A 14,627-nucleotide genomic window follows, 5' to 3' on the forward strand; every position below is an offset into this window, starting at 1 on the left:
GGACTGCTTCCAGGACAGGCTCGAAGGTGGCATCGACGTGACCTTCACGGGCGGCTCGCCACATTCCAGGGGCTGCTCATGGAGTCGCACGTCTGAGGGAAAACAGGACAGTGGCGTTGGCTTTTAGAGGACGTCGTGTCCGGTGACAATCAAGATTTATGGAAGTGTTTTCGTTCTCTGGAAGATTAACGACTAGCTACTTCTACTGGAAAGATATTTTTTGAGTAACAATGTTTGCCCTTTCCCAGGGGTTTGAGGCTGATCCGTCTCCACTGGTCACAGCACCTGAGCTATTTGTCTTACCTGGCCAATCTTAAGGGTCTCTGGGCCCTCATGGCCACCTTAGAGTCCTCACCATACAATGCAAGCTCCATATTTCCCCTCTAGAGATTTTTTCTACCCACCTAGAAGCTTCTGGATCGCTCTCTGGACTATTACCCTGGAGGCTGCGCCCTTTGGGTGGTCTTCTACAGGTGCATCTCAGAGAACCCCCAAGTTAAATTCATATCATGTGGATCCATTACACTGGATTCTTATTTCTCGTCATTTTGAAGGCTAGGCAAGCAAACACTGTAATCTTTCTGGAAATGTTTCCTGCTGCAGCAGTAGTGGTGGTGGGAGAGTTAAATGGGTGCCAACATCTATCTCTCTGATTTAAAGTGACAGTCACCAGGTCTGTCAAGGCTAGATGCCCGAGCGAATAACCTGATTAACATGCTAATATCATATTGTTACACATGTTTTACCATTTGTGCGAGAGAGCAGCCCAAATATGTTCTGCACAATGAGCACTTGAAAAATACCATAAAGTTTAGTGAGTATATATTCTACATTTCAATAATAATAATAATAGAACCTATTATCAAACTGCTGCACTGGGAAACAGAATTAAAAGCTTTTGTTTTGATTTAAAATACATATTATTGTTATATTAACCAACATGTTTGATAATGTAGCATACATTCATTTTAGTTAAAGTTATACCGTTAGAATCTAATATTGCCTACAGCCTATTTTTTATATTTTACAATCAAAAAGGTGTAAACTTCATACTTAATTTGATCATTTCTAAAATGTCTCAGTCTTCTCTGGGAAACGAATCATCAGCTGGAATTGTTAAATGGCCAAGAAAACAGCAGTCGGTGCATCTGGAATGGTGTCGCTGTAATAAATCTAACATGCTACACTGAGTGCAACACGCTTACCTGCAGGTAGAAGATGTTGTCTTCACAGCTCGCCAAGTCCTTCATTTCTGTGTCCCTCTTCTTCCGCTCCTGGATCTCCGCCTCCAGCTTGTCTGCCACCTCCTGGGCCTGGTTCATCTTCTCCATGCTGGCCTGATCCAGCACCTCCTCCAGCAGCTCCTGCAGACGCTCCACAGAGCGCTGCAGCTCCCCCAGAGCGGTTTCCGTCTCGCGATGAACATTGTCGGTGGAACGCTGTTTTAAAGACGGAGACCCACTAACCAGCTGGTTCTGGTACCCACGGCTTCATCCTGTGATGTGCTTGACGTTTTTTGATCTCGTATACTAAACAAAAACTTGCATCTGTCTCGCACCAACCTTTATCCCCTCCATCATCTTCTTCATATCCTTCAGCTCCTGCTCCCTGGCCTTCAGCCTCTGCTGGTTCTGTGCTTGGATCGTTGACAGCAGCTTCTGCAGAGGGATTAAACCGTGCAGCCACGTGAAAAACGAGACGAGCAGAAGGAAGGATCTGCGTTCAGTGGGTGCCACAGACAACAACGTGACTAAGAGGAGTAATGGGACAGGAATGTTGTTAGGAATGCCTCCAACCTGGCTTTAGAATCAAAGAAGGGCACGTCCAGCAGAAAGCTGTTAGACATAACAATGAGCGCCTCACAGCAGGGCGGACGTACTCTATTCAATAGTTTTGCTTCCAAAATGCCTTCCAAAAGTATTAATATACCTTGAAATTTTAACACTTTGTTACGCTACAAACACAAACTTTGATGTTCTTTACCAGGATTATAAGTGACAGACAAAGCTGTTCTTGGTTCGTTCTGTACGCACTCTGTGCATACAAAATTACAAATAAAGTTATCTTAGTCTTTTGAAGGGGAAGAAGGTCACCAAGGGACACTGTAGAAAGACTAAACTTTAAACGTCTCATCGAGAACTGTTGATATGACAATAGAAAGTATACTGTACAACAACGTCCCTATCCAGATATGTTTCTCTTAAACTGACAGGCTGGGCAAGGAGAAGAAGTTGGCGGTGAGGGGGGGGGGGGGGGGGGGGGGTCATTCAACATCACTACTATAATTCATGGAATGTGTAAATCTGGTCTTTATATTAGAGTGGTGAGAAGAAGGCAATGATCAGTCCAGTTTTCAGTACACTACAAGACCAGTACTGAAGTCTTTAGCCTACATGTAAAATGCTATTTAAAGGGGGAAGCTAATAGAAAACATCAACTCCACCAGGAATACTAGTAGACGCAGCATCAGGCTGTGGGGAGCCTTTTCTGTAACAGGGACAAGGAAGCTGGTCAGAGCTGATGAGAAGCTGGAGGAAGCTAAAAACGGACCAATATGGGAAGAAAACCGGTCAGAGGCCGCAGAAGACTTGAAATGGGCTGTGGTACACCTTCCAGTAGGTCATCAACCCTTAACATGCAGCCACAGCTTTAATGGGATGGTTTTAGATCAAAGCATGTCCATGTGGTGGTCCGAAACTAAACACAAATGAGAATCTGCGGCCAAAACCTGAAAACAGATGTTCATAGACCCTCTTCATCCAGTCTCACTGAGCGTGAACTATTTTGAAAAGAGTCGGCCAAAATATGAACTTCTAGATGTGTAGAGCTGTAATAGACAAAATGCTGACTCACAACATTCAAACATGACATACAAAAGTTTTATGTTGTAGCTTGACAAAATGTATAACATTTTCAAAGGGATGAATAGTTTTTTAAAACGTTGAGTTAGGGCAGATAAAAAAAGCCATTAGCGGCCCTCGGGTACCATCTTTTACGCACCTCTCTCTCCATTCTTTCAGCTTTGGTGGACACACACTCGTGGTCTTTATGCTGGTTGCTGGTGCACAGCCAGCAAACAAACATCTTGCACTGGCGACAGAAGAACTCCTGCAGGTACTTGTGCTGAGTGCAGATCTTCTCCGCCAGGTTGCTGGTCGGCGCGATGAGCTCATGCTGCTTGAGAGACTTCTTGGTCTTGTGGGGCTTCAGGTGGGTCTCGCATAAGGAGCTCATACACACCAGGCAGCTCTTTAGGGCAGGAGTCTGCTCCCCTTTGCACAAGTCGCACAGAACGACTCCGGTGGGCAGTTTGGATTTGATTCTAGAGGACAACCCACCAGCGCTTCGAATAGAAACCCGCATCTCTGGTGTAAGGCCCCCCTTGCGGAGCTGCTCCACAGCCTCGGCCAGCATGGTGTTTCTGGACAAGGGGGGCTTGGGGCAGAAGGTCTGGCGGCACTGGGGGCAGCTGTAGACCCCTTTGGGGTCATCCTTGCTCCAGAAGTCCTTGATGCAGCCCATACAGTAGCTGTGTCCACAGGGTATGGTGACCGGATCCTTCGGGAGATCCAGACACACGGGACAGTTAAACTGCTCCTCTGTCCAAAGCTTCTTACTCATTGTGATGGAGCCAAACACGACGGGGAAAGAAGAAGAAGAAAGATCCGAGACGTTTAGCCAAAACTTCTCAAGACTCCGAGCAAAAAAGTGGAAGAGAACAATCCCGAAATGAAGGAAGGTTGTGTTGTCTTGTGGCTTCTCAGCAGGAAAATGATGCGTCTCAGGCGAGAGAACGCAAAAAGAATAGATGGGTGGGGCCAAACTCACCAGGCAGGTCTGGCAAGGAAAACAGGTGTTGGCAGAAAACTGTTGAATGCATGGAGGCAAAACGTCAGGGTCTGGTCATTGTTCATGTGATGGAGGAGGTCAACAGGAAGAACTCAGATTTTGATTAGGTTTCTTTCCTGGTTACAGGAATGAAGATCCAGAGAGTAGATATACTTGGGGAGCGTTACTTTGAGAAAATCAAAGTAACACCCTTTGAACTGGTAAAATGAGTCAGACAAGTATGTTACAGGTTGGCACGGACGAGTTAGAACATTTAATGCAGTAAAAAAGTAATTATTCCCTTACAAATGATTTTAGTTTTTCATTTTTGTTATACTTAAGTGTTTCAGATAATCTAACAAGTCTTAATATCAGACGATGATTACCTGAGTATATAATGTAACAACGCCGTTTTCAAATAATGATTTCATTTTCAAAAGCAAAGAGCTATTTGAGCCAACCTGTTCATACAAGAAAAAGTTATCAGTCCTTGTCAAATTGTAAATTAACTATAAATTAACCGCATATTTCAATAGTCCCACAGGCCTGAACAATGCCACAGTACTTTTTGGAAAAATGTTTTGTAGACTGACGAGACAAGGGCCAACTTTCTTTGTTCTAACTAATCAAAAGTAACACAAGATTATACCAGCTGTCAAACATGGTGGTGGTATTGTAACGATCTGGAGCTGCTTTGCTGCTTCAGGATCTGTGCGACTTGCTGTAATTGAGGAAACCATGAATTTGGCTAGTTGAAAGAAAATCCTCCAGGAGAATATCTGTTTGTGACATACACTCAAGTGCATACGGGCTATACAACAGGACAATGGCAAATCCATCTCTGAATGTTCCCTGAACGTACGGATAAAAAAATACAGGCTTCCTATTGAAGTTGGGTTTAGTGGCTTTTACTTTTTCACGTTTTATTGTCATGTCAACATGACATGACAATTTTTCACTTACAAAAACAACCAACCTACATTTTGTATTTGGTAATGCTAACCGAGGAGCTCAGTGGACAAGCTAAGTGCAGTTAGCCTAGCCCTAGCCAGTGTTAGCATTTAGCAAAGCTGATTTTCCAAATAACAGCTACAACACAGTTAACTTTTGACTTCCAACTTCTTTACAGCTACACAGTCCACAAACAAAATTCAGACCTCATATTTCCATCTTCACGCTACAGCTAGCCAACATTTTAAAGTAATATGGGAAGCACAAGCAGCACTATCTGGCTGGTAGAAACTAGCTACCAGCTATATATATAAAAAAAGAAGTAATTCAGGCTCTTTATCGCTTTGTTTGTCTTAGGGAATAGATTTTGAGATAGTCGTAGGAACAGCAGCCTAGTTAGAAAATCCTTCACATTTTAAAAGTTGGACCCGAATCAGCCTCATTGTCCTGGTTTATGCAAATTATTCCGAATCACAATTTGTTTTAAAGGTAATGGCTGAGTATTATAAAACAGGGTTGTTTTCCATTCGAAATTACATTTTCTCACAATTTCTACTGATTTTTAATGCCAGAATCATAACCCTTTGGGTAATTAGTGTTGTGGTGCTGTAGTCACTGTTTTTTTATTCCACTTAAGTAGCAACCAGCCACACCTTATAGTCCAAAACATAATACACAAAAAGAATCTATAAGTAAAATTCTAATGTTGTTTGCATGTATTTCTAAAGTGTAGACAACGTGCTTACACTTTCCAGCTTTCAGATGTCCAACCAGAGAATCTGCACCATGATGGCCCTAGGATTGTTTATCTTCTACCTAAGGTTTGTGCTCACCTCATTACAGCGTGAACACTTTCAATAGAAATCTTTTACAGCATCAGAGCACTGTAAATCTATCCTCAAAAAATTAAAAAAATTAAAAGTAAAGCATGTGTCACAAAGTAGTTTGTTTAGTGATCCTCACTGTTATCTGCTAAAAATTCACTCTCTTCTGCTCTGATGCAGCCTGAATGAGCAGTCAACGCGTGTTTTCACCATTTCAACCATTTCTACTACATATGTCATAGAAATGGTTGAAATGGTTGACATATGTCATAGAAATGTTTTTTCTTTCACGCAGCCTTTTTAGACCTTTTTTACTTCATACAACATTTTTAAACACCTTAGCTGTGCTGAAAATAGTCACCTTTGTGTGTTTTTCACAGTAACAGCAAAAATGAAAAAGTTTTGTTAGGTACGCTGCTCACAATCTCGCAATTTCGCTACACAGATATAGTCAAAAGAACAAGTCAGCTTGACTTGTTGCCTGCTTTGTTGAGAGAAGACTAAAGCAAAGTAGAAGTTTTTGACTATAATGGGCGGCATCACGTTTGGCAAAAACCAAGCGCAGGATGTTAGCACCAGCATCTTATGCAAACTGTAAAGCGTGACGGTGGAGGCGTGATGATTTAGGATTGGTAGCAGTATTATCGCTTTACAAACCTCAAGGAACTGGAGCAATGGTGTAGAGTGTGTCAAAAATGCCTTTACAGCAACGAGAAAGGCTGTTAAAGTCACACGATAAACAACTACTGAGAGTTATTGCTGTTGAGTGGGCTTTTAAATAATGGGGTATACTAAATCATGTTTAGTATGTCCTGATATGGAGATTGCTGGACTTAGAAGAGCCTTATATTTTTGTGCCATGACCTGACTGGTGAGAAACAGAACTTTATCTCGATAACTGAGGAAGAGAAACATTGTGGTTCCATGGTAAACATGTCTATGATTTTATGTCCCTGACAGAGAGACACGGGAGCAATGTGCTCAGAGCCAAGGGCTGTAGGAGGCTGAAGTGCATCTGGCGAACATCCACTTCTCCTTAGTGGTGAACTTCATCAAACTAGAGGAGGAAAATTTTCATCGTCACGCAGGGCGGCCTGGACAGGGGGCTGTCCTGAAAACATGGAGCCGGAGAGAAGCTGAAAATGCTGTTTTATTATTTTTTTTCCACCCGTCTTAGCTGATTAAGGGTTGGGTCCTTCAGTTTTAAAGTAGGGACGAGTTTCCATCAGAGAGGTTGAGCCTCCTGCCGCTGGCTGGACTGTAAGGACAAGGTTTCCAGCCCCCTCAGGAACACAGCCTGAATGGCAGCTTGTTGCTTTACGTCTGAAAAAAATAAAAATAAAAAATCGACCCATCTTTTGGAAGGCCTTCAACTCAAACTGTGCTGTTTTCTATTATTTGAGAGTAGAAATTGTTGACATTCTTTTTGGACTCAAATCTTGGTTCAGTTAGTTACGAAACAAACGTTTTCTGTTTAAAGAAGGGAACAAAATGTATTTGGTCCATCTCAGGATATTCAACCATCAAGCAGTCTTTATTCTATGGCACTAACTCCAGTCATATTAACGCATCGACTGAGCCTTGCAAAGGTATACCTACCTCTTGAAGTTCTTTTACATTTTGTCCCGTTACAACCACCTACTATCCCGTATTTAGTTTCGTCCATCTTCCTTCAAACAGCACGATACTGACAACACCGCGTTTCATGGTTGGGATTTAGTGTAGGGGTAACATATTAAAGAAGAGCTGAATACAATTGCTTGTCATTTTAATTTTATTTGTAAAAACGTTTGTTTGGCTGAAGTGGTTTAGATCAATTGTGTATTTATATGTTTTTCAGGGGTGTCAAACATACGGCCCGCGGGTCAGATCCGGCCCGCCGAACAATTTAGTCCGGCCCTGTGGCTAAATACATTATCATTATAATTTATTTATTTATTTTTTTTTTTCCAATGTCCTGTCTGGCAATGTGGCAATAAGATGCCACAAAGAGCTCATCAGATTTGACTTTCACAATTGGACAAGATAAAAGGAAGAGAATGATAAAACAATTATTGAAAAAAAACATGTACTTCGTTTAATTGAAAATATGCAGTTACTATATTGTCCACGAGGGGCGCTGTGTTTTAATTAACAGATTAAGCTTCAGGTGTGGAAAAATTCAAATCATTTCTTAATTTTTATCTGTTTGATGTATTTTGTCATGCAGGACAGTGTTTTTAAGTTCCAAAAAATGTGAATAAATGTTTTTCAACATTGTCCAATCACTGTGATCAGTTCTTATGCATAATGCACAAGTAAATGTTTAACTGAGTAAAAGTATTGTTGAAATTGCACATACTTTTCTTAAAAACGCTGAGATTATTCATAATATATTGTGTAAAAGTGAAATTAACTTAATATAAAAATCAACAAGTCCACATTTAATAGTTCTATTTAATCTTGCAATGAGTTAACTCGTGTGGCCCTCTTGAGATCAGATTAAGCTGAATGCGGCCCCTCAACCAAAATGAGTTTGACACCCCTGTGTTACACTTCATCCCAATAAACTTGAAATCAAGGAAGAGATCTTCAGGAAAAAATAAAACATCATCCGCTTCTGCTTAAATATAAGTACTCGTGCCTTTTAAAGTGCGAGAGCAGCTTTCCTCCTCACATCAGGTTGGCCCCGGAGACCCCCGCCGCTAACAGCACGGCCCAAAGAGTCGCTGCGGCAGCGGCTGCGGCGCCGTTAAAGGTCTTGTCGTGGGCGTAGGCGATGATGTGCAGGGCCCCGCTGTAGGCCTCCTCGCAGGTCGGCCGGATCTGGTCCTCGGGGAGCTCGAAGCCGTACGTGCCGTTATCCCTCAGCTCGAAGGTGAAGGTGAGCGGGATTTCCTGCATCCGGGCCCAGTCTCTGGATGAACCAGAGTTGGCGTCTGCAGAAAACATCATGTTGGTTTGGTAAAATCCTTCAAACCTAACATTTAAAAAGGTACAAATACATCTTCACACGTACATAATACATCCGGGGAGGTTCCTACTGTGTATTTTTTCCCGTGGACCCTCCATATGGCTTCAGCTGCACCCTGTCCCACCGTCATCTGAGGAATCAGACCACAGCTTGTGCATAATCAGAAAAATATTCAGACTTCTCCTCCTCTTTATTAGGAAAAAAACATAACGGGGAAATAGCGAGGAGCTGTTTACCGAATCCGAAAACGCGGCGGAGCTTCATCTGTATTCATGACTTCATCCTGTCACTGACATATTACGGCAAAATGAGCAGGAAGATTTGGCGCCGGCCGTGCACAAAACACTTCGGCGGGGGAGTGCGAGAACACGGCAAGGAAACGCTGCAGCCCAGTTTTAGTCACAGTGGGCCTTGACAAATGCCAGCGCGAGGATGGCTAAGCCGTTTTATATAAGATCTGGTTTCACGTCGGGATCATGTGTACATTTATAGCCAAAATCTTCAGTCCTCTCTAGAACGTCTCTGGTGATATTTTATTTGCCCTCTCATCAGCTTTGGAGGGAAAGTTGTGTTTTGAAGTTACTGATATCTGAGAATATAAATGACTGCAATAAAGAAATGTAATAAAAACCCTCCACTTTTACTGCCAAATAGAACCGCGTTTAGACTTCTGCAACATTTCAAGAGGTTAGATCGTACAGGGAGGGGGATCTTTGTGCAATTTCTCGACATCATCCAGAGTCCTGAGTCGTCTTCCCCTCAGCTCACCCCGCAGTTTATCTCTAAGATTTAGTTCTGGGGATCAGGACGGCCATGGAAAAGATTGATTATGTGTCTGTTGGATCGTTTGTGTGTTGATTCAACCCCCTTTTGGATCTTTGCTTTATCTCTTATTGCTCTATCTGTTGTTTTTAGCAGAGTCCATCTGATTTTTAGAGTTGCTGCAAGGTTATAAAACCATTAACTTATCTTACTTTTTATCATTTAGACCCAGATTTTCCATACAACAGCTTAAGCGTTAGTTATTTGGGTCTTAAATTTCAAATCCCAAAAGAACTCAACCAGGTCCTTGGCAATAGACACAGGCCCACAGCGTCAGACACGCGCCTCTTAAAGTGGTGTTTTGTGTCTGTTGAAACAAGATTAGGAAACTCGTGTTTGTGATGGTGGGACATAAAAGACCTTTTCCTTGCGCGTGTTCAAAACATCTAGCTTGCATTTGAATGGGTTGCTGTGGAGATCTGGTGAGCCCAAGCGGCTGCTGCAGTTCTCTGACACCGAGCTTTACCCATGCAACATAACCTTTGGTCATCATCATTATCATTTAGGCAAGTTACTTCTTGTAGCCATTTCATAACTCGTGAAAATCAACTCAAGTTGCGATTAAATTAGACTCCAGCAATACAAGATGAATTTATCCTAATGCCTTTTACACATCTGTACCTAGGCTTTAATAATTAGCTAGGTTGTTGTGGCCAGTGACCCTGGTTTTATCAGTATTCACGAATCGCCTGGCTCAGTATTTGGAGCAACAAAAATTAAAACAGCTAGCATTAGCACAGCTAGCTGGCACAGGAAGTTAGAAAAGCCTATGCTGAAAAACCCGTGGACAAATTATTGAAAAATTGTTTGGATTGTTCATGAATCAATTTATAGATTTAAGCTACTGAAGCAGATAATAACAGGGGTGTCACTGTGTACGGTCACAGAATAATAATTCACTTAGTGTATAATACATGGAAAGTTGTGCTAGTTGTAGTATTGGCAAGACTAAATTCAAAGCAATATCGCCCTTATAATCGCAAATGCATAAGTAGCATTAACTGTGAAAATTCATTTAACGGACCATTGCTGTTTGGATTTAACCAATAGATAGGGAATTACGTCAGTCTCTCGGAAATGTTGAATATCACATATAACCCCAAAAAATGAAGATTTGAATACAAAAATTGTATGTTCTGGCGATCACTGACACCCTCTACAAAGAGGATAAGCCAAAAAAGCTGTTTGCTAAAGAGGTTGGCTAATGAGAGTGCTGCGTTCGAGCACTTTATGGAAAGTTCAGTGGAAGGAAAAACTGTGACAGCAGATGCATAATCATCTGGGATAATTTAAAATAGAAGTAAATCCAGATCATGGAGCCTGTAGAAAGTGTTGAGAGGTACAGGATCGAAGTTGCTTGAGGTGTTGTGTGAAGCTTCCATAGTCAGTGAGGATTGCTGACAAGCTTTATGAAGATGCTAATTTTGTTTTCCAGGAAGGGTTTGCCCCCTGCTCAAGCTGATCCCCTCCATGCCATGATACATCCATAAGGACATTTAAGGAAAAGGAGCTTCAACCAAGTACAGTAAATGAAAATACATTTCAGAAATCTAACATTTCTATATAAATTGTCTTTTTAAATTAGTCTGAGCTAATACTGTAATTAACCAAGTGAAAGATTTTTGGTTTTCCATTAGCTTTAAAAATAGAAAAATTAACACAATTCAACATTGAACTGTTAATATATCTATCTGATATACTTTCACACTTAGATTTTAATTACTGAAATAAACTAACTTTTCTATGATATTCCTGTGCCTGTAGGACTCAGTATTCATGAGCCTCTCCTATGTTGAGTCCAGTCAACAGAGTGATTGATGAGACAGTGCATCCTGCCAGCTTCAGAAACAACAGCACCGCCTTAATGCTTCCTCCTGCTAAAGGCCAGGAAAAATTGATGGACCTGCATAATCCAGTTTTGCATCCTTTAACTCCTTGCGGAAGTTGGCTCTTTTTGGGGTTATTACCTCCGGTCAGTATTTACCGGCTTCCTCCTGCATGTTCCCGCTTTTGATGTTTGCAGATCAGGCTTACGATGCAAGCGGTTTATTTACACAGAGCAAATTTATCACATATTTTGTCTCAAATGCAAGTGAACCTAGATTGCATGAGGCCAAAAAAAAAAAAATCTTGATCTGTGAAAATGTTGCACATAAGGCTGCAAGACCTCCAAGTCCAGATGGTGCTGCGCAGCTATAGAATGTGCAAAGCATGCATGATTGTGTGCCTGGATGTAAATACCAGCTCGTCGTAGTTGGAGGCGGTGAAGTTGGGGTGTCCGTAGGGAATCAGGAGCAGCTGGCCGTAGGAGTGGATGGTGAGGAAACACAGGAAGTCTTCCTTTCGGCTTCCAACGAAGTAAGCCACGGCCTGGGCCTCGGGCTCCGAGATGGGCCCGGTCCCGCAGTAGATGTTGGAGCTGCAGTTGGACGACACGCCGACAGCTGTGAAAAAAAAAGAGAGAGAGACGAGCCTGAACCCGACGTAGTAAGTCACGCCGCTCCTCCCCGACGAAAACAAACAAGCGAGTTGGCTCGCAACGGCCGAGCTCAACAGAGGATGCTGCTGACGAGACACTCACTGCCCCAGTTGGCATCGAAGTTGCGGTTGAGATCGACGCCGTAGCAGTCGCCCGAAGGTCCCGGTGACCTGTTCTTCCTCCACAGCCGTGTCTGAACAGATGAGAGCGCTTGTATCTCAATTCAGCAATGCAGCAAATTAACCACTTGACATTTCTCTAAATATTAAACCGGTGCTGTCCCCTGTGCTCTGTGCATGGGGATAGTCGGAAATCATCTTCTCCGATGATTAGAACCGCAAACCATTTTTACTCGAGGGCCGCTTTCCCTAATAGCATCTCCTCTCATATCCTGCCCTAATGCGGCTTGAGAGCTTTGTCCGAGATCAGCTGAATTTGATTGGGTAAATATCCGTCAAGACGCGCGGACTGACCGAGCTGTCCTTCCAGGAGAAGATGTAGCCGTCTATGTTGAGCACCGGCGTGATGTAGAAGTCCATGTTGGTCAGCATCGCTGCCATCTTATCGTCTGTTTTGTATGCGTGGAGAATCTGATTCAAAATAAAAACACATAGAAAGAGCTCCGTTCAAATGACAGCATTTTTTGTTTCTCATCTTCCACCTTTATGTTACGACCACAAACTTACATTTAGAGTATTAGAATACAAACAGCATCTAAGCAGCCAAAGAGGTTACCTGACTCCGCCAGATAGATTTGCTCCGCATATCCATCTGGAAACCTTCCGTTGAAGTAACTTTGGGAAGGGGCGAAAATACTGGTTAGCTGATTGGCCTATGTTGGTGATAGACGGGCCAAATGAACCAATCAGATTCGTCGTCGCTCGTAACAGAGCGACGACGAAAACACAACCACAAGCCAAGCTACTCTTGCTGCTGCCGGTAAAGGCTCGTTAGCTCAGCTAATAAATACTCTGTAATTCCGATAAAACTTGCTCGATAGCCACGCCAACGCTAGTTTCATCGGCTGAAGCCGCCATTTTGTTTAGACTGAACTGACGCGCTTCCCGTTGCGTCACACCTCAACCCGCCTCAAAGCCAACGCTGATTGGACGTTCGTTTGGTGAACGGCTCCAAATTTTCTTTAACGGAGAGTAGCCAGACTGATCTGCGAGTGAAACCTTGAAAGCTCGCGAGATCAGAATGGTCTCACGAGGCTACCAAAGAGGTGCATGGCAACTCAAAGTCAAAGTCAAAGCTCGGGTGGAAACGGTTGGCATGACAACTATTAGCTGTTCACTCCAAAAATGAGCTGGTGGTGGCAGCATCATGCTGTGGGAATAATTTTCCTCCCACAGGGAGCTAAGTACAAGCTAATCCTCGGAGAGAAAACTTATTAGAGGCTCTAAAAGACTAGACATCAAACCTTGACAAGTTAAGTTTAAGTTTGTGGTTGTAACACAATGTGAGAAAAGTTCAAGAATGCAATGTTAAGATGTGTCTTACGGTTCTCTTACCTGTCTGACAAAGTACTGACAGAAGGCGGGAGCGATCCATTCTCTAGCATGAATCCCACAGTCCATCCAGACGGCCTTCTTTTTGGCTTCGGTCTTCAGGCCGATCTGGAAAACAGGTTCAAACGCATCTAAAGATCAACAGCCTCCAGTCCTTCTGACCCAACGCTAAATCAGAAATTTAGCTCACCTTCAGCAAGCTGATCGTCCTTTTCTCGTACGTCCTCCCGTAGTCCACCACGGTCACCACGTCGGGGTGGTCCTTCTCCATCTGAACCATCCAGCTGCTGATCTGTGAGGCGGAGCACCAAGCAGACTTTAAGCACAGACGGGCTTTCAGCGTACGCGGACGGACGCGGCGATCAGGTTCCCCTCACCTCATCCATCGGGTGGTACTTGAAGTAATCATACTCCGCTCTGTCGCTTAAAGCACAACAAAAAAAAAAACACATGAGAACCAACATGTGCTCCTGTAGTTTGATGAGAACACGTTTGTTAACGGATTTATTTAGTTATCAGAGCAGAAGACCTATTTTATTTTAGTCTGAATCTGTGTTCTGACTCTAAGAATAAAATCGGCATGGAGAAAAGTAAATACAAAGCCCACCTCTCCAGCGTCAACGCCCCAACTGTTAAGAGCAAAGCCACAAAGCTCAGACCCACCACGCTCAGCATTGTCACGCCGTCAAATGAAACAGCCAGGGAGCTTGTTTGTTACTTTTCAGCCTCCCTTCCCTTTGCAAGGCCTTAATGTACAAGTTCCTCTGATAAAGGTTCACCTTTGCCTTTGCTACAGGGTGCTAGCAGCGCTACATGCCGTCGCTGCTGTGGTTAATGCTTCATCTTTTAGGAGCCTTTATTACCTTTTATTGAACCGTGCCAACGGAACAGTGCCAACTGTGCAGGCTTCATCTCCAACAGGAGGTGATTGTACTGTTTATGGTCGCTCAGCGTGCGGATAAACAGGCTGAAACCGGAGGCAGCCGGACTTTCGCTCAGTTTTTATGAATGGAGACACCTATCCAGCAGTCTTTGTCAATTCTGGCGGCTCACCCTCGATCGGCCAGTAGTTGGAGCTGTTTTTAAGCACATGGAGGCCCATCCTTCTAGGCGCCTTCTGAGTCAGATGCAAACCAGCGGCCCAGCTGTCATTATCCTGTGTCGTCATTGGCTATTGCCTGATGTTTTTCCATCTACTGGTTTGGAGCGAGGTAACCAGGCTACACAAAGTGTAATTTCATCAGAGGTGGACGTTGCAC

At 43.2% G+C, this 14,627-nt stretch overlaps 2 protein-coding genes across 2 annotated transcripts; both read right to left on the reverse strand.

The window, feature by feature from the left end:
- Positions 1-44: 44 nt before the first annotated feature.
- Positions 45-3,756, reverse strand: LOC118556251 (E3 ubiquitin/ISG15 ligase TRIM25-like). The gene is made up of 4 exons (XM_036128531.1): positions 3,001-3,756; positions 1,563-1,658; positions 1,206-1,439; positions 45-92 (listed from the first exon to the last, which is right to left on the reverse strand). Exons 1-4 carry the CDS (start codon positions 3,619-3,621, stop codon positions 45-47), a joined length of 999 nt encoding a protein of 332 aa, XP_035984424.1. The 5' UTR covers positions 3,622-3,756.
- A 4,277-nt stretch (positions 3,757-8,033) lies between these two features.
- On the reverse strand, positions 8,034-14,050 carry LOC118557808 (carboxypeptidase O-like). Its single transcript, XM_036128175.1, has 9 exons — positions 13,976-14,050; positions 13,746-13,791; positions 13,559-13,660; positions 13,372-13,476; positions 12,331-12,447; positions 11,960-12,050; positions 11,620-11,822; positions 8,602-8,686; positions 8,034-8,521 (listed from the first exon to the last, which is right to left on the reverse strand). Exons 1-9 carry the CDS (start codon positions 14,041-14,043, stop codon positions 8,256-8,258), a joined length of 1,083 nt encoding a protein of 360 aa, XP_035984068.1. The 5' UTR covers positions 14,044-14,050; the 3' UTR covers positions 8,034-8,255.
- Positions 14,051-14,627: the final 577 nt, after the last annotated feature.

Source organism: Fundulus heteroclitus, chromosome 24 (assembly GCF_011125445.2).
Source record: "Fundulus heteroclitus isolate FHET01 chromosome 24, MU-UCD_Fhet_4.1, whole genome shotgun sequence".
NCBI lineage: Eukaryota > Metazoa > Chordata > Actinopteri > Cyprinodontiformes > Fundulidae > Fundulus > Fundulus heteroclitus.